Genomic DNA, 25,919 nt, shown 5'->3' on the forward strand with positions numbered 1-25,919 from the left:
CCTAAATCAGACGTCCCCCTCAAATACCGAAGTATCCTCTGAGCAGCCTGCCAATGCACCGTCTTAGGTTCACTCATGAACCTTGCCAAGAGCCCAACAGCAAAACATAGATCAACCCTAGTGTTGAGAAGCCAAATCAAGGACCCAATCAACTGACGATAGCGGGACGCATCCGCCAAAGGAGAAGTTGAATGGGAAGTGGCCTTCCAGTTCGGATCCATAGGAGTAGATAGGGCCCGACAATCCTCCATCTCAAAAGACACCAAGAGCTCCTGTATATATCTTTGTTGAGAGATGAAGAGACCCCTCTGAGACTGATAAATCTCATGGCCCAAAAAGAAATGGAGTAGACCCAAGTCCGTCATCTCGAACGTCCGATGTAAAGCTGACTTCATCTCCTGGACCTGCTGTGCATCATCACCTGTGACAATCAAATCATCAACATATAAGACAAAAAGCACACAACCATCCTCGGAAGTGTGAACATACAGTTGCGGATCGGCCTTGGACCGCCGATATCCCAACTGAGATTGGAGGAACGAATCAATCTTCTCGTTCCATGCACGCGAAGCCTGCTTGAGGCCATACAAGGCCTTCTTCAACCTGTAGACTTTCCCATCTGAAGATCCAAAGCCAGGAGGCTGCTCAACATAGATCTCCTCCTTCAAATCACCATTGAGGAAGGCCGACTTCACATCCAACTGGTAAACAAGCCATCTCCTATGGCCAGCCAAAGCAAGAACAACTCTAATGGTCGCCATACGAGCTGTGGGGGCAAAAGTATCATGACAGTCAATACCTGGGCGCTGTGCAAAACCTTTAGCAACAAGGCGAGCCTTGTGCTTATCCAAAGAACCATCGCTAAGGTATTTGGTCTTGAAAACCCACTTGACTCCAATCACCTTCTTCTTCGGGGGGCGGGGCACGAGTGACCAAGTGCCATTCCTCTCAATAGCCTCCAACTCGGCTTCCATAGCTTTCTTCCATGGTGCGGACTGTAAAGCCTCCTTCACGGAGGTGGGCTCTCGATCCTTCATAACACGGGTCATCAAACAATAGTTGGAGCAAACAAGCTCCGTAGAATGTGCCTGGTGCCTCCGTGACCGCCGCGGACCATCCTGCGGTCCCCACTCCTCAGGAACCCCCTCGATCCCTGAATCACGGAGTGTGTCACGGGCCCAGCGAGGAGGAGGCCGAACCTCCCCTCGTCTCTCTCCATCAGCAGAAGACTCTGGAATATCCACCAGTGGTAACTCATCAGAGGTGTCCGGTGGCACAGTAGACTCTGTGTCAGAAACAGAATCATAGAAGAAAGCTGAAAAGAATGTGAACTTGACTAGGAATTTTGTAGATGGTCTGAGTGTCTTACCTGAGTCTGTGCATCATAAGTCAGACTGACATCACATTCATGAAGTATTTCTATTATGTACAGCTTATCATGTGCTATGGTATGCTTTCTCAAGTTTCCAGGATGTATAAACAACATTCTTCGTTTGAATGAAGAATGCTTCACTTTTTAGGTGCAGGCTTGAGCCTCACTAGTCGGTAAACAGATTATCTTTGGAGAAGAGTTCAATATCTAATCACCAAATTCAATACTTACTGGCAGCATTTCAATCCATGTTAATCACATTGCACAGCCTCTTCCTTCCAGTTCTGAACATGATAGTGCTTTTCATATTTCAACATTGAGTTGAAGGTGAAGATTGCATTTCAGGTTATCTGAGACTGCCCCTCAATATGTAGCTCCACTGCTTCCCTATATATTTCCAGTGATTTCGGAACGTTTTCTACTGCAAATTGATCAAGCATGGTCTGCCAATATGCAGGGTGAGGTAAGCAACGAGATATGCTTCTATTTATACTGTGATGTAAACAAGACCTACTTATCATCATCATGGTATTTGCTCTCAAAGTGATCAGGTTAACTACAAAGGGCTACTTGTGGAACCAAGTGAGGAAGTCCGACTGCTTTTAGTGCAGTTTCTACATAGTTTACTGAAGCAAGCAGCTGAGCTGATAGGACCCTTTGCATCAGATATAGCATCGATTCTAATGTGTGCAACAATCGATAAGGATCCAGATGTCTTATTGGTATTTTTCACTGCCTCTCAAATGCGTGTTCCAAGTGACAAAAGCATGCTTAGAATGCATATGTAGAAGTTTGTGGCATAATTGTTATTGTAATACAGAGATGAGATGCTTTAAACACGATTGTAATTCCTGTTCAAAGAAGCTCTCGTAATAAACATGTGATCTTTCATAATTCCTGTTCAAAGAAACCCTGTTAACAAACACATGCTCTTTCATGCAACTGTTACACTAACATCAATAAGGATTATTTAATTCTCAATCACAAGTCTTTAACGTCTGTTTCAAATCCTGATTTCAAAACCACAGAACATTTTCAAAGTGCCAGAAAATTGAGATCATTCAGCAGAACTGACCTTTTGTGACCTACAGATGAGGTATTGCTTATGACCATTCACTTTTGTTCAACAAGCCTGCCAGCCATGGAAGTCCCTTTGTTGGAGCTTACTTTTGATCAAACATTTGGAGAACACATTCAGAAGATCTATTTAAGATTGGGTTTGTGTAATGCAAAGGCCAGATGCTATGAATTTTTGTGCCTTTTTTCCCTTTCATACTATCACAAGAAGGGCTGAGATTGTTTTCCTTCTTCCAACTTACCTTTTGGATTAGCAAGGTTTTCTTTTCAGTGTTTTGGTAGTGTGCACTGCTCCCTATGTCATACAAATATTGATAAGTTTCACCCTAATTGGGGGAGTCTACTAGCTTGGATTCTGTTTTTCCAAAGTTCTTTTTCAAAGTAAGAAGGGAAGATGTCCATTTGTTGTGCAAACTCAAACTAAGCAAGCTCCTTGGTTTATCACATGAAAAATCATAATAGCGTCCAATGAAGAAAATGTTGATCCACACCTTCTCAACGAGTGTGCACCTATACAAATGTATGAGCAACAAAGTAGGTGAATACTTAAGATAGCACACAAGAAGGAACCACATAAGTTAATGTATGTGACAGCCATCATCATGGTTTTTGGTTGATGGAGTTATAATAGTTGGATAGAGGGTAGCAAGGGTAATGAGAATGCACCTCAGTTGCTTGTGTGAGCATGGAACATTAGATTCCTCATGGCAGTGGCCATAGCACTCTAAATGTTAGTGTGGATAATGTAGGTGATGGCAGTGCCCAACATAGTGGCTTTCGTGTCATGACATCCCAAAGTAGTTATAAAGACCACAATGATTGACATGTATGCAACTTCACAGCTGAAAGTGGTCACAATTGTCTATTTTAGTATTTTGATGAGCCAAGTTATTCATGAATCAGCATGAAACAATACCCTCATGGACAATCTGATGGCTAACAACTAACCAAATCACACTTTGTGAGAAAATAGGATAGATGTGGAATGTAGAGTACACACTCTCAAGGTGCAAAAGTCACATCAACGTCATGTTAGGTAGAGCATGACCTTTTATATTAGTGTCAACTCTTGCACATAGCTTATGCAGAATGTGATGCAACGGTGCCACTTGGACAGTGCCCTTGCAAGGGAATTGTTCACTTGCCCAAGGGTCCTTTTACAATCATATCATTCTAAGAGTGTGGATGAAGTGACAAATGTCTATAATATACAATATATAATAAATAAATATTTGAAAGTAAAAGACTATAAATATCATCACTGTCACTATTAAGAGAAGAAAACCACCCCCTCTCAAATTGAAAGTAGAAGTAAGAGGGAAGTATCCTCTCCCCGTCAATCAAAAGAAGTAGAGGGAGGGTGTACCCAAGCCGATTTGCGGTAGTACATACTATAGAACTGGTTGGTTGACTGTCTTGGTTAAAATATCAACAAAATTGTTGCTTGACAGCACAAACTCTAGGCGAATGGTGCTTAGCTTAGCCTGCTCTCTAGTAAAGTGGTAGTGAATTGCCATGTGCCTTGTCTGAGGGGAGATGATAGGATTGCCCCTTAGGGCAATGTCACTCTAGTTATTGCAGTAGACAATTGTAGGCGACTCGCAAGGGAATTGAAGCGCAGCCAACAAGTTCCTCAAATAGATGGCTTTTGTAGTGCCATCAAAGAGAGCCCAATACTTTACCTTGGTCGTGGAAGCCGCCATCGTCTCCTGCTTACGACTGGCCTAAGAGATGGGTGCTATGCCCAAGGTGTAGAGGTAACCGCTATGAGAACGCCGAGTGTCATGATCTCCCACCTAGTCAAAATTAGTGTACCCCTGTAAGCATAAACCATGACCCTAAGTTAATCCAAAATTATAAATACATCTTAAATATCTTAATATATGAAGAACAAGCAATCCAATGAGATATTCTAGATGCATTAAAATACTGACTAAGCAAACTAATTGAGAATGCAAGATCTGGCCTAGTATGAATCAACCAGAGTAATTTCCCTACAACAGAATGATAGGTATGAGCATCAAAAGGCTGATCTTGAGGTATTCTTGTGCAAATGGACAATAGGATCTAGAGATGCGGCTACTCGCCGTGTTTGATCAGTGTAATATTGTTCCACCAGTTGTAGGGCATACTTGTATTGTGACAAGAAGATACTTCCCTCGGATCTAACAATCTCCATCCCCAAGAAATAAGGCAACAATCCTAAGTTTGTCATCTCGAAGATAACACAAAGCTGTGCCTTAATTTCTGCAAAAGCCGCATAATCTAAGCTACTGAGTAGTATATCATCAACATATAACAGGATATAGCTGACTCTTGCGCTAGTGGTGCATACATATAGATTTGGATCATAGGGGGTAGAATGGTATCCACGAGTCTATAAGAACTCGTCCATCCCATGGTGCCAAGATCTCAGTGCTTACTTCAGCCCATAAAGAGCTTTCTGCAAGCGAAATACCTTGTTAGTTCATTCAGTGAAAGAAAAGCCGGGAGGCTGCTTCACATAAACTTCCTTCTCCAAATAACCATTCAGAAAGGTACTTTTAACGTCCATTTGATAGATCAGCCAAGTGTGGTGAGTAGAGAGTACAACCAATAGAAGAAATGATGACAACTAAGCAATAGGTGCGAAGGTTTCTTCATAGTTCATGCTGTGCTTTTGCCTAAAACCTTGCACTACAAGGCAAGTTTTGTATTTGTGTACCATTAATCTTGCTCGGTCCTAGAAATCCACTTCATCTCAATGACTGGCTTGTAATGAGGACGATCCACCAATATCCAAGTTCCATTTTAATCAATACTATCCAGTTTCTTCTCCATGGTCTCATGCCATAGAGGGTCCTAGAGAGCCTCCTGCCAATTGTTTGACGAAGAATGTGCAATGTAATTAGCTGTAAATAGTGATGCATATAAAGCATGAGGGCGAATGGAGTAGACCTTCTAGGGCCCTTCGGAGTGAGATCTGGTGGAAGGATCCCTGGATCCCATATGGTCTGTTGGTAACAGTGAGGTAACGGGTATCGTGGAGGAGGCCTAGGACATGAAGCATTTGCAAGAAGGTTAGGAGCGGGTAGTAGATCGAGCTTAGTGGGCATGATCTCAAATGATATGAGTGAAGGTGAGGACAAAGAGTCCAGTGCTGATTGCAGAGGATTGCACTTCATCAAAGACGACATGCCTCCTAACGAACACCTTGTTTGTCCGAGGATCGAACAAATGATAGGCTTTCACTTCAGAAGAATAGCCCATAAAAATTAGAAGATCAACTCGAGGGGCAAGCTTTCCTATCTTGTTATTAGGAGTATATGTATAAGCACAACTACCGAAAACTTTGAAGTGAGAAATAATGGGCCGAGAGCCAAAGAATGCCTCGTACAGAGTCTTTTTAGGGACCGTTGTAGTTGGGCATTGATTGAGGATGTACACTGAAGTATTAACAACCTCGACCCAAAAGTGCTTAGGGAGCTTTGCTGCAAATAGCATAGAGCGTGCCATATTTAGGACAGTCCAATTCCTATGCTCTATAACTCCATTCTGTACAAGGGAGTTGGTAGAGATGAGTTGGCGTGCAATGCCTTGCTCCTGTAGAAACTCAGAAAACTCATCGAAGGTAAACTCGCCGCCAGAATCACTCCTCATAGTATCCGTACGAGGACCACTCTGGTTATGGACTAGCAGCACCCAATCATTGAAATAAGTGAAAGCATTGGACTTGTGCTTGAGGAAGTATATCCACATGTATCTAGAGAAATCATCCACTATAAAAAAGAAGTACAGGGTGCTATTTAAGGCGGCAGTGGATGTGGGACCACAAAGATCTACATGAATGAGCCTAAGGGGTTTCGCGGCACGAGTGATAGATTGCTGAGGAAAGGGTGTACGAAGCTGCTTACTTACCTAGCTGATATGCTTGATAGACCTCTCGAGATAGTTTTAGGCAAGGAAGGCCCTCAATCATCCCCCTGATGGGATAGCTCATAAAGAGAGTCATAGCTAAGATGTGCTAAGCAAAAATGCCAAAGACACTCAGAGTTTGTAGGCTTCTATATAGTAGCCAAAGCTTGGAAGCGATGGAACTCTGAATAATCGGAAGTCGGCTTGATAAGAAAGTGGGTCATGTGGTAAAGGCCATTAGGCCGTGTTGTGTTGCAAGTTATCATTAAGCTAGTCGGAGAGTCTAGGATCTTGACTGTGGTCATTGTGAAGAAAATTGCTTGCCCCAACTGGCAAAGCTACTGAATGGACAAGAAGTTCACCCCAAGTTGGGGGACATGATAGACATCATCCATTGAAGTGAGATCGGAACCCAAGTCAGTGGGAAAATTGACACGGCCTTGGGCTTGTATCTTGACCGAGTTGTTTCCTACGTGGACACTCTCGACCGCAAGGGCTTGGGAAATAAAAATGTCTGCTCTAGGAGTCATGTGATGGGTAGCTCCACTATCCACAAGCCAAACAAGTATTGAGGTGCTCGACTGTGACGAGTGGGCCTCTGTAGGCACCTCATCAGGAGGCCAATTGGACATGTAAACGAGATATGCATCTAATGCCTCTAAGGATACGATGTGGGCCTCTGTAGACTAGTCAGAAAAACCCTTTGGAGTTGAGTAGTTTGCCGATTGCAATGATGAAGCAGTGGCAATATGGGTTTGGCCTCTCCAGTGTCCTTGCTGAGGGTTGCCACCACCTTGCTTCCCCTGTCGGGGGTTATCCGATTGGAGTGCGGGGGTCTGATTCTTGGATTTTGGCTGTGTGCCTCTTGCCTTAGAACGACATTGGTTGTCATAATGGCTAGTTTTTTGACAATGCAATGTGGGTCTGGCCTCTCCACTGTCCTTGGTGAGGGTTCCCACCACCCTACTTCCCCTGTTGGGGGTTATTCGATTGGGGTGCGGGGGTCTGATTCTTGGATTTTGGTTGTGTGCCTCTTGCCTTAGAATGACATTGGTTGTCATAATGGCTAGTCTTTTGACAATGTTGACAATACACATTTTTTTAACGTACATTCTACAAGCTTGGATTGATCCTCGGGATTCCTTAACCTTGTTGTGATTTTGATTTAGATTTGAGTTTTGAGTGCCCTTGCCCTATTGCCCCCTCTGAGAAGATGCAACAAAAGACCCCTTTATTGAGGAAGTGCTATGAAATTGATTGAACAACAGTGCGGAACGCAACAACTGACACTCGTACTCATAAAATGTGGGTATCTGAGGCTGTGAAATCACCTGCTGCACAAAGTGGAAATATTTTCATGGCAGCTTGTTAAGGAACAGGGTAACTTGATCATCAGAGGACTTGAGGAGCCCCAGTGGTTGAGAACTTCGCGAGGAGACGCCAATACTCAGCCAACTTGACTTTCAAGTCATCCCTGTTTGTGATTTTGAAATTTTGGAGCTTATGGTTCTATAGCGAGCCACATAGCGGTCAGTCAAGTGTGCCCAACACTCCGATGCTAAGTCGAAATGCTGAGCTAAGAGTGGATCTTAGGCAACAAGTCTTGCATAAGCTTGACAATCGTGGAGGTGTTACAAGCCTTCCATGAGCGGATGACCTCGTATGGAATAGGGGTGGAATTAGGCTGGGCACCCCTGCACTAAATACCATAGGTTTTGAGAATCTAAGATATGCCTCATCAAATTTGACCAATTGGTATAGTTTGACTCGTTGAAACAAGTCTTGTCATTAAATGCATGCTTGACAGATGAGAAACTAGAACCATGAGGTATTTGGAAAGATGGATAGATGGGATAAGATGGAGGATAAGATGGTAGTGGTGGTGGTGGTGGATAAGAAAGAGGGGGTAAAGATGGATATGTAGAAATAAGTTGCTGATGTCGAATGAGTGCCAATTGCTGGGAAGGTACTGAAACGGGCATAGGTCCATATGATGCCATAAGTGTAGGTGGAGGCATTGGGACATGATAGCCTTGTCCAAATGTTGGTTGGCGCACTATAGAATGATTGGATGGTTCACTAGGTAATGCCATAGAGGCAAACTGCGATACCAAATGATTCACACTCGAGTATGTTTGGGATGCACTCCCAAAGGGTTAGCTCGAAAGTGTGTGGGAGGTCGAGTCTCCGTCACAGGTACACCACCCGGAAATGGGTATGTAGAGGTTCTAAAGGCTGTGCTGAAATGTGTAAAATCCCCCAGTGTGGTGTGTGGTGGATAATGTGGTGCACTTGATGGAAGTGGAAAGGAAGGTGCCTCGGAAGATGAGGGAGGGATGGGTGGGAGACCAAATGGATTTGTGATGGATGTTGTTGTGGGAAACATCATAGGTTTCTTTTGTCCATTAAATGCACTAGATGAAGATGCACCTACACCTTATTGACCAAAAGAAATAAAATCATTTGAAGGAAAAGGAAGGGTAGGAATTCTTACAAGTTCTTTTTTTAGCTTCTGACCTAGTTTCAAGTTTATAAAGAAATACTATCTTCCTCATTACTCACAAAGCAAAGCTTGTTTTGAAGAGTCTCTTCTTGATGAGCATCTCCAGATCCAATAGAAAATATAGAATTAGTTGGCATAGAATTTGAAATAATAGGGTTTGTACTTGGCATTGGAGAAAATAAGTACCGTGGAAGTGATGTGTAATCCGAGCCAGGTTTCACTTGCGGATGGATGGTCCATTGTGGAGATGCGGAAGGTCTTGCAAGATTATTAGTTTTTGCACGAAATCTAAAGGAGAAAACTCAAGCTTACCTTCAGCCTCATGCTGAGTCCTATGCATAAGGATGAGATCATACTCAGTGGCAAAAATTTGATATGGATAGTGGACTCCATGGTAGTCCGATGGTTCTCCACCAATGTTAGATCGGATAGTAGCAAGTTAGGAGGCCCACTCTTGATTATTTCTGTCCATGTTTGGTTGTGGAGATTGGAGCGGTTTTGTAAATATGTTCGAAGTCATCAGACCCTTTTGTTGTTCTTGCTTTCCCGAATGAGCTTTCTGATCAAAGGCCAAGCTTTCTCAGAGAGTACCTAGTTCTAATACCATGTGAAGAAATGCTGTAAACAAAAAAAGCACAAAACCAATCGTACGGCAAAGCACACACTGATAAACTTAGAATACAATTAGGGTTAGGGTTAGGGTAAATGAGAGACAGTGAACACAATGAATATAAGTGAATGAATAATGAATATACAGTGCTCATGCAGCAAACACACTATGCAACGAATACTGAACCTCGAACTCTTGTATCTCTGGGATCAAGGCAAAGGTTACAAGATGTAGAGTGTGTTGTACTCCAAACGGATCTGGAATTGTAGCAAAGGCAGCCTTCGAGTGTCAAACACCAGTAAACACAGCCAAGGAAGCCTAGATCTAATGTTGACCGCAGTGTAGGAGAGAGAAAGACAAAAAACACAAGTACCTGAGGAGAGAGAAATCTGCACGACAGGTGTTAGGTGCAAGCGCAAGAGAGAGGTGAGAGAATGTCAGGTTGACAACTAGAAAACCAAAACACAATATTCAGAGAAGATGATGACGACAGTCTGCCAGTTGATGGCAGCTGATGGCGATAGCTGCCAATTGTAGGTGAGAGCACCCAACTGGAAGCGATAGCTCATGGAACCTAGCAACAAGTGCAAACACGCTAGGAAATCTGGAATCAAGTGCCAAATGGTAGTCGATGGCTGGTGGAAGCTCTAACTGCGATGTCCTCCGCGAATGGGGTGTGGGCAGCAAAGATATGGCTCTTGAAACCTACAAAAACGAGATTGAGGGAGAGTGGTGGGCTGCATGCCTATTTATAGAAAGTTTGGGGCACCCAAATTAGGGTTTTGCATGTGGGACACAATAACTCTCTAGGATTGCATTCTTTAAAAAAAAAGAGGTTTTCTTTATTAATAAGCGTGTTTTGGAGCTGTTTAAGTCAGGCTAATGCATTCTTAGCTCAACATGGCCAACATCTTGGGTCTTTTGCTAAGTTACAGGCGTCACAAGTGCACACAAATTATTTGACTAGTCTCCAGATTTAAGGCTACCAAAAGTCCCATGTGATAGGTCCAATTGTCTTGTATACTCCAAAATGTCATCATGTCTCACTTGAGTGTTTGTAATCTGGTTTGCTTTTGATGGTGTGTAGAGAAGACCCTTGTATGGTAGAGCAGCCTATGAACGTCCTTAAAATGTACTAGACTGTTTCCTCTTTCTTGTTGTGGTTGACATTTGATATTTCAAGCACAAGGCTGCGATCAAAAGTTCTTTCTTTGCTTGAAGAAGGAAGATACAGTCTGTTAGAGATTGTCATCCCCTGGACAGAGATTATCATCCCCTGGAGAGGCACAGTTAGGGTTTGTACAGCAGTATACAGTGTGTTTTCCAGCCGGACAGCCACCCGAGAGGTTTACAGTGTGCGGAGCAGGTTGACGGATCCGTCAGGGTCTGACGGAGCAGAGCAGTGCCACGTCAGCTGCCATGTGGCAGTCTGGTGCAGGTCGGCCAGATCTGTACCAGTCGGCTGCAGATCTGTCATACTTTATTGCATTTTCTCAGGCTATTTATAGCCGGCAGCCAGCACACTGTTTCTCACTTGCGATTGCAGATTCCAGCAGGAGTACACTGTTTCTCACTTGCGATTGCAGATTCCAGCAGGAGATCAGGCAGATTGCAGCGTACTTCGAGGTAGACAGCAGGTTGCATCATCGAGGTGGAGACACGCAGTCACACGCACTGCGCCCGTGTACATATCTGCATATCTTTGTATACAGCATACCTTATACAGCAGATCTTCATCTTCCACTGTCTCTCTCTCTCTCTCTCTCTCTCTTCTCTCTGTGTTCACTCTCTCTCTTAGTCTTGGTTCCACGCTTCCGCATCGCTGCATTCTGACATGGTATCAGAGCAGTGAAGAAGGACTGACTGAGTGAAGAACCTGCCTGAAGAGGAGATTCCATTGCGACACAAGGCTGCATTTCCAGTGTTCGAGGGCGAGCGGGAGGGCTGCACATCGGAACAAGGCTGAAGCGAGCGTGGGTGCGCGGAAAAGGAGTCCAGTTGGTAAATTTGCTGCTGTTTACTGTTGTTTGAAGAGGAGGAAGGCTGTGTTTTCAGCTTTCAAGTGCAGGTTTTACTTTTTCATCGCCTCTGGCGGTTGAAGAAGGTTCGGGACGCGGAAGAAAGAGCCCTAGCAGGCTGCGTTTTCACAGTCAAAGGAGGCTGCTTTTGCGTTTGTGCAGGCATTGCAGGTGAAGATGTCTACAGAGATTGACTTGGAGTTCCAGACGATCATGGATCGAAAGGTGCCTGTCTTACCGGCTCTTCCCTCAGATCAAAAGCTCGATGGCGACAATTACCGCATCTGGCGCATGATGATTTTGGCCCTCCTTGAGTCTTACGATTTGGCGGAGCTTGTACAGGAGGAGATCGACCGGCCCTCGGCGAGAGATGAGTCCAAACTCTCTTTCGATGCTCGTGCGGAGTTGGCCAAGGCCCAGTCTCACTGGGACAAATTGAATGCCCGGATTCGTTCTTTTCTTTTTCTGTCTTGTACTACAGCCGTGATAGCCCACATCGAGCACTTGACGGTGGCTCGGGAGATATGGCTGGAGCTTGACCGGATGTATAACCGGATGACCCTTATGAAGAGGGTTTCTTTGGAGGTGCAGATGCGGAGCTTGTCCGTGATCAAGTCTTCTTCGTTGCAGGAGCATATCAACAAGCTTAGACAGCTTCAGATGCAGATTCAGAATGCGGGGAAGCCGATTTCCTCCGAAGACATGGCGATCACACTCTTGTCCCTGTTGCCGCTACGATTTGGTGCTTTTTACTCCTCCCTTATTGCTTCGGGGCGTGAGTCTACTCTTCGGTGGGAAGAGTTGGTTCCTATGGTCTTGGACCAAGAGGAACAACTGAAGGGACTGTATGCTTCCAAGTCGGAAGCATTGATAGGTCAAGCCTCTCAGAAGAAGGGGAAGGACCAAAAGAAGAAGGAGGACAACAAGCCAAAGAAGGACAAGGAAAAAGAATCAACATGCCATATTTGTGGTAAGACCGGCCATTGGAAGAAGGATTGCCCCGACAAAGAAAAGAAGGACACCAAGAAGAAGGACTCGAAGGATTCTGGAGCGGTGGTTGCACCCTCATCAGCTGCGTTTCTTCATTTAGCAGTCGTTGAGGACTCTACACCGAAGGCTTCTGATGCTGCAATGACAGCCCCACAGGCTCGAGAGTGGATCGTAGACAGCGGTGCCTCCCAACACATAATTCTGGTACCTTGTGCCTCGCCCCTCTCATAAGAAGGTGATTGGCGTCAAAGGACAATCTTGCAGATTTGTTTACGAAGGCGCTTTCCCAGGCTCTACTTCGGAGACATGCTAGATCCCTCAGCCTTATGCCCCGTCCAGGCTCTGAGAGGGGGTGTTAAAGATTGTCATCCCTTGGACAGAGATTGTCATCCCCTGGACAGGCACAGTTAGGGTTTCTACACAGTTAGGGTTTGTACAGCAGTATACAGTGTGTTTTCCAGCCGGACAGCCACCCGAGAGGTTTATAGTGTGCGGAGCAGACCAGTGCCACGTCAGCAGCCACGTCAGCAGTGCCACGGCAGCTGCCACGTGGCAGTCTGGTTCAGGTCAGCCAGATCTGTACCAGTCGGCTGCATTTAATGCAGCCGACCTATCATATTTTATCGCATTTTCTCAGGCTATTTATAGCCGGCAGCCAGCACACTGTTTCTCACTTGTGATTGCAGATTCCAGTAGGAGATCGGGCAGATTGCAGCGTACTTCGAGGTGGACAACAGGTTGCATCATCGAGGTGGAGACATGTAGTCACACGCACTGCGCCCGTGTACATATCTGCATATCTTTGTATACAGCATACCTTATACAGCAGATCTTCATCTTCCACTGTCTCTTTCTCTCTCTCTCTTCTCTCTGTGTTCACTCTCTCTCTCAGTCTTGGTCCCACGCTTCTGCATCGCTGCACTCTAACCCCCTGGACAGGCATAGTTAGGGTTTCTGCACAGTTAGGGTTTGTACAGCAGTATACAGTGTTTTCCAGCCGGACAGCCACCCGAGAGGTTTACAGTGTGCGGAGCAGGTTGACGGATCCGCCAGGGTCTGACGGAGCAGAGCAATGCCACGTGGTAGTCTAGTGCAGGTCGGCCAGATCTGTACCAGTCGGCTGCCGACCTGTCATATTTTATCGCATTTTCTCAGGCTATTTATAGCCGGCAGCCAGCACACTGTTTCTCACTTGCGATTGCAGATTCCAGCAGGAGATCGGGCAGATTGCAGCGTACTTCGAGGTGGACAGCAGGTTGCATCATCGAGGTGGAGACACGCAGTCACACGCATTGCGCCCGTGTACATATCTGCATATCTTTGTATACAGCATACCTTATACAGCAGATCTTCATCTTCCACTGTCTCTTTCTCTCTCTCTCTTCTCTCTGTGTTCACTCTCTCTCTCAGTCTTGGTCCCACGCTTCTGCATCACTGCACTTTGACTCCTTGGACAAGCACAGTTAGGGTTTCTGCACGGTTAGGGTTTGTACAGCAGTATACAGTGTGTTTTCCAGCCGGACAGCCACCCAAGAGGTTTACAGTGTGCGGAGCAGGTTGACGGATCCGCCAGGGTCTGACGGAGCAGAGCAGTGCCACGTCATCTGCCACGTGGCAGTCTGGTGCAGGTCGGCCAGATCTGTACCAGTCGGCTGCATTTAATACAGCGGACGTGTCATATTTTATCGCATTTTCTCAGGCTATTTATAGCCGGCAGCCAGCACACTGTTTCTCACTTGCGATTGCAGATTCCAGCAGGAGATCGGGCAGATTGCAGCGTACTTCGAGGTGGACAGCAGGTTGCATCATCGAGGTGGAGACACGCAGTCACACGCACTGCGCCCGTGTACATATCTGCATATCTTTGTATACAGCATACCTTATACAGCAGATCTTCATCTTCCACTGTCTCTTTCTCTCTCTCTCTTCTCTCTGTGTTCACTCTCTCTCTCAGTCTTGGTCCCATGCTTCTGCATCGCTGCACTCTGACCCCCTGGACAGGCACAGTTAGGGTTTCTGCACAGTTAGGGTTTCTGCACAGCAGTATACAGTGTGTTTTCCAGCCGGACAGCCACCCGAGAGGTTTACAGTGTGTGGAGCAGGTTGACGGATCTGCCAGGGTCTGACGGAGCAGAGCAGTGCCACGTCAGCTTCCACGTGGCAGTCTGGTGCAGGTCGGCCAGATCTGTACCACCTGTCATATTTTATCGCATTTTCTTAGGCTATTTATAGCCGGCAGCCAGTACACTGTTTCTCACTTGCGATTGCAGATTCCAGCAGGAGATCGGGCAGATTGCAGCGTACTTCGAGGTGGACAACAGGTTGCATCATCGAGGTGGAGACACGCAGTCACACGCACTGCGCCCGTGTACATATCTGCATATCTTTGTATACAGCATACCTTATACAGTAGATCTTCATCTTCCACTGTCTCTTTCTCTCTCTCTCTTCTCTCTGTGTTCACACTATTGCTTCTTTTTTATGATAGGCTGATGGGGTTGCAATGAAAGTGCACCTTGATCATTCTCTTTCCAGAATAAATTTGGGCAACTGCCCATGCTTCCCACAATACATATATTATCCATTGACACATCACTGTTTTTCTCATACTGAAAGTGGCTTGAGCCAAGTTGTATCAATTTGCATGGAGTCAGTGTCCAATCCTTCACTATTTCTGGTCTCAAAGCTAGAAGCTGTTATCAAATCTATTCTTGGGAGGTGCTCCAAGTTTTTCTCAGGCCAATGTTTTGGCTACATGTAGATGAATAACCAGACTTGTTGTGGAAAACTTACAAGCTTTGATCTCATTGCACAAGTAAATTTTGTTTTGGATCCTCCTTGTTTTGTTGTAGAAGATTGATAGACGATGTTGCTTGGGTATGGGCCCCATTGGCTTCATGTAGTTCTTGGACTTAACATTGAAGCTCTTACATGAGTAGACTCAAGGATTTGGGTGGTTGGCTCGTAATCTAGCATTTGTTTCACATAGCTCATGTAGCTAAATTTGTATGCTCTGTGAGGTGGCAACCAAACCTTTCAATAGTTTCTCCATCACAATTAGGAAAGAAAAAGTGGGAGGTTATGAGTGTGCCAAGAAATGAAGTGAATAAGAATTACATCTTGCATAGATCTTATAGAAATACAAGATGATGACTTGATAAAATATTGATATAACAAGATTAAAGACAAGATTGGATTTCTTGATTACAAGATTAGAATATAGGCTTTATATACAAGAACGATATACACAAGACAAGATTGGGATACAATACATGATGGAGTGTGAGGCAAGAGCTGGAAGAGGCTTAGCTTGCAAGTGCCTCACAACTAGTATTGACAAGACTGAAGGGCTTGTAGCCCAAGACCCCTATTGATTTGTGGGAAGCTTCTAGGCAAGTGTCAGCATAAGCATTGACACAAGCTATGATGTAAGCATTGATGACCTAAGCAATGATATAGACCTTGATGCCATCAGCAATGACATGAGCATCGCTAATATAAGCACTTACATAAGTGACCTTCTAAAGACTTCCAAGGAAGCCTCTATAAACTTATTCTAGAATATTCTAGAACTTTCCACATAAAATCTAGGGACTTGTAGAACTATATATTCAAGACATTTTTTGTTTGCCATTGCCAGTTGCCCATTGTTGCTATTTATGCATAGACTTGTTGATTGAAGAATGTTACATAGCCTCCAATTTCTAGGTGGAAAGCCTTTGATTGCTAAAGCCTATTTTGATGACTCCTTTTTAATGCCTAAAAATGACCCTCAAGATGTTCAAATTTTGATGGTCACTTTATCTGCCTTTGGCTCTTGGTAGGACTGCACATTAATTTTGTGAAATCCAAGCTCTTGCCTTTGAAATGCTATGATTGGCATGTCATGCTTTGGCCAAGACAGATTTTGCAGCCACATGAGTTTGTTAGGCATTTTGACTAGCCCATTGGATAGCAACAACAAATGGATTAGGTTTCACAAAAAACTAGAATATTATATTAACTAGAGATTTATTCAATTTAAGTATGGAGGATCCAAGAAAAAGAGCTTTACCTTCATGGAAGATCTTTACATGGCCTCTGCATGTCAAACCTCCAATGGCTCCCTCCTTTTAATAGCAGATGTGCAATTTTATTTGTCACTTTAGATTTGGACAAAAAAGAATATCGATGACTTTATGTTTTGGGCAATGGAGCTCTCCCAAAAGCTCATACTGATTGCAAGGCATTGATATTTGAAGGGGAACTTGATGTGTACTCTTAAGATACGTGGGTGTATAAATATACGTAATGTTCACTATTGTGTGGTGGCCAAGAAAGCTACTTTATTGAATGTCTTCTTTAAGCAAAATCAGCCTTGGGAAATTATGTTGGTTGTGGTGTGTGCAAATATGAAGCCTAAGACATATGGAAATTGGATCGCAGACCATTGGGAAGTTGTTGTAGGGCATTTAATGGGAAAATTCAAGGTTTTCCACACCAATAAAGTGGTCTCATATCAGATGGTTGGGTAGGCCAACATCACAAGGTAGCACTTTGAGAAAGGAAAACATTTATGGAATTGTGGTATTTGATGAACCATTAGCAATTAGGAACTAGTTTTTTGCAATAAAATGTGGCTGATTATATTACTCAAAAGAATTGATTATAACGGAGTGTCATGCTCGATAGACTAGTTGGAGCTGATGTGGAGTCACAAATACATCATGTATACAAGCCTCTCAAGGTGGTTTGGGGGGGATGGGGAAAAGAAGTCATGGAGGGGGGGTGTATCGCCATCTGGGGCTGCTTGCCTGTATTATGAAGAATAGGTCTTGGTCTCCCCAGGTGCGCAAGAAGTGAAAACGGAGCTCCTGATGAGCTTGAGACTTGCCCTGTAGTTGGTCCCACTAGTCGCGGAGGGAGTGTATGATGGAGGTCCAGAGCTTTGCCAAAGTTGCATGTACTAAAAGGCTCTCCCCACCAAAAACCTCTTGGTAGCACGCCTTCTAGATGTGCCATCTAGTAAGATTCCCTACATCTTCTAGATGTGTCATCTAGTAAGACTCCCTACGATCTCCCATACCTTAGAGCAGTCTGCTGTGGGCTCCAGTACTTGGCGGCTGGGTAAAGCCTCCAAGCTGACCACTACGCAAGACCCGGCCTCAATGATGAAAATTGTATTCTACATCCTAGCCTCATACAAAAGGTGACGGCCCTGGCTGATTGCCTATCAGCAGAAAGCCCCCCACGGGATACATCCAAGGCTGGGTGCCAGACGATGGAGAATGCGGCATGCTCCTCTCCACATGAGCTGTGCTGCATCTAGGCTAGCCAACTTCCCACCGCCAGACTTCCATGTGCCAAAAGCCATAAGAAATACGATACCCTCCTCGACCTCTAGTTGTCCCACAGGCGGCGCCAGAAGTTCCAATGGAAGGCATCCGTGATGTTGTGCTCTGCCCAGTATCTGTCACGCGAAGGCGCCCGGTCCATGTCCTCCTACGTCAGTACATGTTGAGTGTTGAAATGACTTGTTTTTTGGCTGATTTTTGTTGTTTTTGAGAGCTGAATGGTTGATTTTATGAGATGATTGATTGATTTGGAAGTGGTTTGAGAATGCTTTGGATGATATTGATTGTGTTTTGGAAGATCATGATGTTTGTTGGTGGTTCTGTGATGTTCTGATAGGTTCTGATGGGTTCTGTATACCTTCTGTTTTGTTCTGTTTTGGTCTGTTTTGTTCTGATTGTCTTCTGTAGGGAGGGATGGAGTATTGATTGATGAAGATTGAGATATTGTGAAAGTTTATTGAATAGTTTTTGAGAGTTTGGAATGATTTGAGAATGAGTTATGTGGTTTTGATGACCTTCTGTAACCTTCTGTAGGTCTTCTGTAGAGCTTCTGCTTCTGTTCTGTCTCTGTTCTGTTCTGTACTGTAGCTGTTCTGGTACTGTTCTGTGACTGTTCTGTATGCTTCTGTAAGTGTTCTGTGGAATGTATGTGTGACTTTGGGAAAGTTTTCTAGCCTTGGAAAGAGGTGAATACAAGTGCAAAAAAGCTGGAGGAAGTGGAAGAAGTAGCTGCTGAAGACTCAAGTGAAGACTGGAGTGAAGTGACAGTAGTGAGCTATGAAAGGACACTGTAGTGGCTCTGGTGACTCTTCATATCAGACATACCTCTTGGGAGGGGTATCCACAACCTAAGAGTGATTATTGAGGGTGATTTTGAGAGATTGTAGTGAGGATATGATGTATTATTGATGGAGAGAGAGAGAGAGAGTCAGAGATAGCCAATTCTACTGAAACAGAGTGATTGTATATGAGAGATTGAGAGAGAAGATTATGAAGATATTGAAGATGAATACTATGTGATGTATTTCCATTCAAAGATGGTGTATTCCTTTGTTTTCTTTGTTCTATTGATGGATTTTGTGAAGATATTTAAGAATATGGTTGATTCTATTAAAATCCGTGGGAGATCTACATGATGCTGTATGAAGATTTGTTGTGCCTGGTGTTCTTTTTTTCATTGTGATCATATGAAACATGATAAACAAGCTTGTTGATGTTACAAGATAGATTTTCTTGCAAGAGAATTCCCTTTTTCTTGGTGTTCCTCTCGGGGCTCCATGTTTTTGGTGCGCAGCCGGGGAATCTTGCCATCAACAAGCACCAAAAGAGGCTGAAAATGAAGGAAATGGCATTGCCAAGAAGAGAAGAATTCAATGGATGTTTGTAAAGTTCCTTCTTCCACTGAAGAGTTGGAATTTCTCATAATCAAAGCTACTTTCCACAAGAAGTTCATCCCACAATGGCGGAAACACATCACCATCATGATGCATGCTCTATGTGGTGGACAGTTTCCTCTTCCTGTTGAAGCAGCAGAAACTTGCATCTTTGTGGCAAACTGTTTGGGAACGAACTGAAGAGCAGAAACGGAGAGAATGACCATCCATGGAAGATTTGGCATTCATTGAGAAGTTTCCAGATAACATCAAGTGGGAGATTGTAAAGAAGCTTCAGGAGTCTTGGTCTGTAGAGGTTCACAAAGACAAGAAGGAAAAGAGTTGGAATTTGTTCGTGGACGCTCAACAGCAAGATACATGGGATGCTTGGTGTACTGATAATCTTGTGTTTGTTCAATTAGCAACCCACTGGAAGTTGGTAGACAGAGTGTTTTTCACAACATACACTGTTGAAACCATCAGAAGCTGGCATTACTATGATGATGGCACCACCACCATGCTCAGACGTATGCATTTTGACACCTTCAGAACCGAATACCTTCCTCTGTGCAGTGGCATGAAAGCAGAATTCAGGGACGTTGAAAAGAAAGAAGTAGAAGAAATGTTGGCAAGAGAGTCCTACAGAGACTGAAGTCTTCTGTTAACTCTCTGTGGAGCACTAACAACATAGTGGAGCCAACCCCCTGATGAATGACGCAATAAAGAGGCAAGCGTTAGAACGAGTCCAGAGGTACGTGAGAAGAGAGAAAGCAAAAATCAAGGCTGAGAACGAGCTCGCAGCAGAAGCCGCCTTTGACGCCCTTGCGGAACTCTTTACAGAAGTCCCAATGGCACATCAAGCCCTTCCTCCTCCTGCTGGAGGTCCACTTCCAAGCCAGATCCGTCCTGGAAATATTGATGACAGGCCAGCGAATGTAGTCTCATTGCCAGTTTTTAAGGGAGAGTACAATGAAGACCCCGATCTTCATGTAGCAGAGTTTATGGTAGCGTGTGTGGCTAACAATGCCAGAACCCCTGAGCATTGGTTAGCGATATTCCCCGCCACTTTCAAGGGCGCGGCGTTTCAGTGGTATGAGAGACAAGCAGCAGGAACTTTTGGCACATGGGACGACCTGAAGTTGGCCTTCCTCACTAAATTCAGGCGTGAAGGTTTTGAAGAGCGGATGAGGGAGGAATTTATGAACCTAAGTCAGTCCTCTGGAGAAAGAGTGGAAGCTTATGTCTCACGAATGGAATCCATCCTGAAGAGATGGACTAATCATAATCTAGATGATGGCATTCAGAAGGGGATGTTTCTCAGAGGATTACAACCAGAAGTCCGTAAGTTTGTGGAGCTACAAAGACCAGCCACCCTGCAAGCTGCAACAGAAGGTGCAAGACTGTACGATGAAGTGGAAGCTCGATTAGCGATGAACTCAGGAAGAGGAGTCCTACCTCCTCTGATGCCAGGAATGATGTACCCACCAAATGCAGTTTCAGGGACTGTTTCCTATCCCTACCAACAGATGCCCCCGGTCTCACAGTACAGTGCACCAAATCCACAGTGGCCACAATCCATGCCTCAAATGATGGCTCAACCACAACAACAATGGTCCCAACCAATTTCCTCAATGCAAAATCAGCAGCAACAGTGGAATCCTACCAACTGGAGTCAACAGCCAACAGTTCAAACAGGAGCCCTGAATCAGAACCAGAACAGAGACCCCTCTGTACCAGCCCAACCCGTTTATGCAGTGATTACAGAGACTCCTCAAAACCCTCCTGCCGGTACGTCAGGAGGAGAAAGCTTGAAGGATTATTTATCCAATTCAGTTGCAAACATCAAAAAGGAGTTGATGGATGTGATCACAGAGCAACTACAGACGTTGAAAGTGAACACAGCGAGCATATCCAACGTTGCAGGAGCAGGAAGAGATGTGATGCGGTCAAATACTTGGTGTGGTAAGTGTCATCAAGCAGGCCATGTAGCCACTGAATGTACACGAAAACCAACCATCCCTGGAGCCTTCTGTTCCTACTGTTTGCGGAAGAATCATACAGAGGACATTTGCTCTCTGAAGGAGATGCATGATAGGAGAAGGAAGGAAGAAGACGCAAGATTCAACTTGCTGGAATCCAAAATGACAACACAAGATATTGGACCCAAGCCTAGAGAGTTTGGTCCTAATTTCGGACCCAGAAGATTTCCCTCCCAAAGTTACAGAGGAAGACAGTCTGGCAGTGGTCAGAGATCAGAAGTGGAATGTTACAGATGCGGAGAAAATGGACACATTTCACCAAATTGTCCAAATCCTCGAAGGTCAGTGGATTACAAGCCCTTATGCAGTCGATGCAAAGGAGAAGGCCACACTGCAAAAGACTGTCCAAGCCCAGCCCCAGTGAAAAACAGTGCTACTGATAGTCCAGCCAAGGCCCAAGAGCCTACCTCCAATTTAGTGGAATTGGAAGTTGCTGCCATCACGCGTGCAAAGCAGAAGGAACCACCTATCCAGAAAGAAAATAACCCTCCATCCAGAACAGTGAAGTTTAATCTTCCACCAGAAGAACAGAACAGAACAGAGCCTAACAGTGCCATACAGAGCACTACAGTGCCACAGAGAGTTACAGAGACAGTTACAGAGACAGGACCAGAGGTCCAGGAGACAGAAGAAGAGGAAGTGCCACAAGTGGCAGAAGAAGTTCCTGTAATTCCTCTGTTGGAAGAAAGAGGGAAAATGAAAATGGGTGTTGCCCCATTCCCTAACCGATTAGAGAAGCCAGTGGATCCTATTAAGGAATACGATCTGGTCAGAGATCTAGATACCTTTAAACCAAACCTTACATTCCGATAATTATTGTTGTTGTCTCCCAGTTGCCGGAAAAGGTTCAAAAGTATACTGACAAGAAGACGTGGCTTAAGGATTGCTCCCTCAACAGCAACAAAGCCCAACAAGGCTCCAGAGCTTGTAAAAGAAGTGGATGTAGCTAATGCTTTCCTAGATCCAGGTACTCCAGAGACTGGTGTGTGGATAGAAGGCTGCTTCATTGCAAATGCACTGATTGATGGTGGTTCATCAGTGAACATTATGACGGATGTGACAATGAAGGATCTAGGCTTACAAGGTGTGCAACCAACCCAATGGCTCATCAGATTGGCGGATCAGAGTAGAATCAAGCCTTTGGGCATTCTCCCATATGTGAAGACTACAGTGGCTGGGAAAGATTATTGGCTGACCTATCTGGTGGTGAAGCCAAACTCTTATGGCACATCCTATCCTTTGTTACTGGGCAGACCATGGCTTTTTGAAGCCCGAGCAAGGACGGATTGGTTCAAAGGAACTTTGACCTTGGGTAGAGGACCCAACAAAGTGGTGCTGAAACTGTATGGTTCTCAAAAAGGACATGGATCCACCTCCTTGGAATTATCTTCTGACTCCCCTAATGAGGTTACGGATGGAACATCAGCAGACGAAGATGCTGTCAAACAGATCATTCCCAAGAAAACAGTGGCACATTCCTTAACAGTGGATACTGTAAGCCGACTTCCAAAAGAGGCAAAGCCGTTATCAATGGGTGAATACTTCTTGCCTGAACCAGGAATGACTTCTGAAATCACTTCTGACAGTGAGATAGAAGCATGGATGTACTGCTCTCCCTGTTACATGGCCACAGCAGAAGCAGAAGCAGAAGCAAAGACAGAGGCAGAAGAGGATACAGAGAATCTATTCTTCTGTTACAGAGCTCCTACAGAGATAGAAGCAGAGACAGAAGCAGAAGCAGAAACAGAAGCAGCAACAGAAACAGAAGCAGAGACAGAAACAGAAGCAGAGACAGAAGCAGAAACAGAAGCAGAGACAGAAACAGAAGCAGAAACAGAAGCAGAAACAGAAGCAGAAACAGAAGCAGAAACAGAAGCAGAAACAGAAACAGAAACAGAAGCAGAGACAGAAACAGAAGCAGAGACAGAAGCAGAAACAGAAGCAGAAACAGAAGCAGAAACAGAAATAGAAGCAGAGGCAGAAACAGAAGCAGAAGCAGAAGCAGAGACAGAGACAGAAGAGGATGGATATGATATGGACGAAGAAGATTATGAAAGTGAAATGGAAGAGTCTATCCCACCTGAAGAGGATACATTTGAAGAAGAAGTTCCAGAAGCATTAGAAACAGACGAGCTCATGCTATGGGACAGAATGGTGATGGTACCATTTGGTTTAGTAAATGGATCTTCTCATATGCAAAACTTTTATAAGGGATGGATTAAGAAGAACAAGCCGTCTTTCAAGAGTGGCTCCTGCCGTCCTACCCCATCCTTGCCAAAGAAAGATGATGATGATGCACCGTGCCAACAAGCACCAGTCCCACAAACCCAACAGGCATCAGAGGGTCCCTGTTATGTGACGTTCCTGGATGTGTCATCATCAGAAGATGAGTCTTCAAGCCAAGAGGTAATTAATTTTGAAACCAAACCCGAAACGGCTCTTATCCCATTTCAACATCTCAAGGAGCAACCTAAGTCTCCACCAAAAGAAGAAATTGGTTCTAGTGGGACATCAGAAGAGGACACCACTCCCTTGAAGGAGTCGGATCTGTACCCAGAAGCAGTCCGCGGGACCTTCATCCGTGAAGTAGAAGGTGAAAGGCAGTTAACCTTTGTGGATGCTGAAGGCACTGAACGCCACTTGAAGGTGGGTAGCAGTCTCCTAGAAGAGGAGTTGTCAACCTTGTACAACTTGTTGAAAGAAAATTTGGACGTGTTTGCATGGTCTTACAAAGACCTAAAGGGGATTGATCCCACAATATGTCAACATCATATTGACTTGGAGCCTGATGCCAAGCCAGTACGGCAGCGACAGAGGCGAATGAACCCGAATTATTCCACATTGGTGAAAGCGGAGCTGTTGAAGCTTCTGGAAGCGGAGTTCATCTATCCAGTGGCAAATAGTGAATGGGTTTTACCCATCGTGGTTGTACCCAAGAAGAATGGAAAATTGCGAATATGTGTGGATTTCCGAAAGCTTAATTCCAAGACGAAGAAGGATCATTTTCCTATCCCTTTCACAGACCAACTGTTGGACACAGTGGCAGGACATGAGCTTTATTCTCTTCTGGATGGATTCAGCGGATACAACCAAGTCCAAATCGCAGAAGAAGACCAGTCCAAAACAACCTTCACCACAGAATGGGGGACCTACGCTTACCGAGTGATGCCGTTTGGACTCTGCAATGCCCCTGCTACTTTCCAACGAGTCATGATGGCCGCATTTCAAAATCATCTGCACGACTTTATTGAGGTATATTTGGATGACTTCTGTGTCTATAGTTTGATCAGTGAACACTGGGGACATTTGGAGCAATGCTTTGATCGATGCCGGGAGTATGGGATTTCCCTCAACCCCGACAAATGCATCTTTGGGGTCTCTTCTGGAGTTCTGTTGGGCCACATTGTCTCTGCACAAGGAATATCAACAGACCCTGCAAAGATTGAAAAGATCGCAGCTCTGGCAGCACCCACCAACCTTAAACAGTTGAGGGGATTCCTAGGCCATGTGGGTTACTACAGACGGTTTATAGCCCATTTTGCGACAAAGGCAACCTCCTTGCACAAGCTTCTGCGGAAAGATGCAGAGTTTACTTGGACAGAAGAATGTGACAAAGCCTTCCACACTCTGAAGCAGTGTCTGATAGAGGCACCCATTCTGCAACCTCCTGATTGGACGAAAGAGTTCCATGTACACACTGATGCATCAATTGAAGGCTTAGGTGCTGTCCTCTGCCAAAAGGGCCCCTCGAAGTTAGATCAACCGATCTATTACGCAAGCCGAAAAGTCACTGATAGGGAACGGAACTATATAGTGACAGAGTTGGAGTGCTTGGCAATGGTGTTTGCCTTAGAGAAGTTTCGCCATTACCTCCTATCTACCCACTTTAAATTTTATGTGGATCATGAGGCCCTATCCTTCCTGATGAACAAAGCGGATGTGAAAGGACGAATGATGAGATGGCTCCTTCTATTCCAGGAGTTCGACTTTGAGGTGATTACTAAGCCTAGTCGTTCCCACGTTCTGGCTGATCATCTGTCGCGTATCCCACAAACTGCAGACGAGGAGCAAGATGATCCAGACCTCCCTGATGCTTCCCTATTCTTGGTAGAAACTGTAACTCCCTGGTATGCAGACATTGCCAATCTGCTGGCCACTCAACAGTACCCTCCTGGTATTTCTAGTCGGGAAAGGAAGAAGCTCATGCTAGAATCAGCCCCCTACACTCTGCTCGGCGGTGCACTGTACAAGAAAGGCAAAGATGAAGTGCTCCGAAGATGTGTTGCAGGAGAAGAGATTGGGATTGTTCTGAAGGCTTGCCATGACGAGCCATGTGGAGGTCACTTTGCAGGAGAAGCTACAGCCAGGAAGGCTCTGCTAGCAGGTTATTGGTGGCCTACCATTCATAAGGATGCCTATGATTACTGTAAAAGATGTGATGCTTGTCAGAGAATGGGGAAACCCACGAAGACAAGTGCCATGCCACTGCAACCTATCATTCCTTTGAAGCCGTTTGAGAAGTGGGGCATTGACTTTGTTGATCCGATCGATCCTCCTACCAGAAGGAAACAGAACCGATACATCCTCGTATGTACGGATTATGTTACAAAGTGGTGTGAAGCTAAAGCCCTAAAGCGGGACGATGGTAACAGCGTGGCCCTGTTCATGTACGAGAATATCATCACCCGTTTTGGTAGTCCTTTAGAGCTG

At 44.9% G+C, this 25,919-nt stretch overlaps 1 protein-coding gene across 1 annotated transcript in view; it reads left to right on the forward strand.

Annotated features, from left to right (window-relative positions):
• Positions 1 to 25,919, forward strand: part of LOC148034396 (uncharacterized) — a 130,799-nt gene that overhangs the window by 14,152 nt on the left and 90,728 nt on the right. The window contains exons 2-3 of the mRNA XM_087679351.1: positions 1,718 to 1,835; positions 1,924 to 2,094. Of these exons, the coding sequence (XP_087535477.1) occupies positions 1,718 to 1,835; positions 1,924 to 2,094 (289 nt within the window). The remainder of the gene's footprint in view (positions 1 to 1,717; positions 1,836 to 1,923; positions 2,095 to 25,919) is intronic.

This window comes from Lygodium microphyllum, chromosome 6, assembly GCF_053477565.2.
Source record: "Lygodium microphyllum isolate KBCC chromosome 6, Lygodium_microphyllum_v1.1.10, whole genome shotgun sequence".
In the NCBI taxonomy this organism is placed as follows: Eukaryota; Viridiplantae; Streptophyta; class Polypodiopsida; order Schizaeales; family Lygodiaceae; genus Lygodium; species Lygodium microphyllum.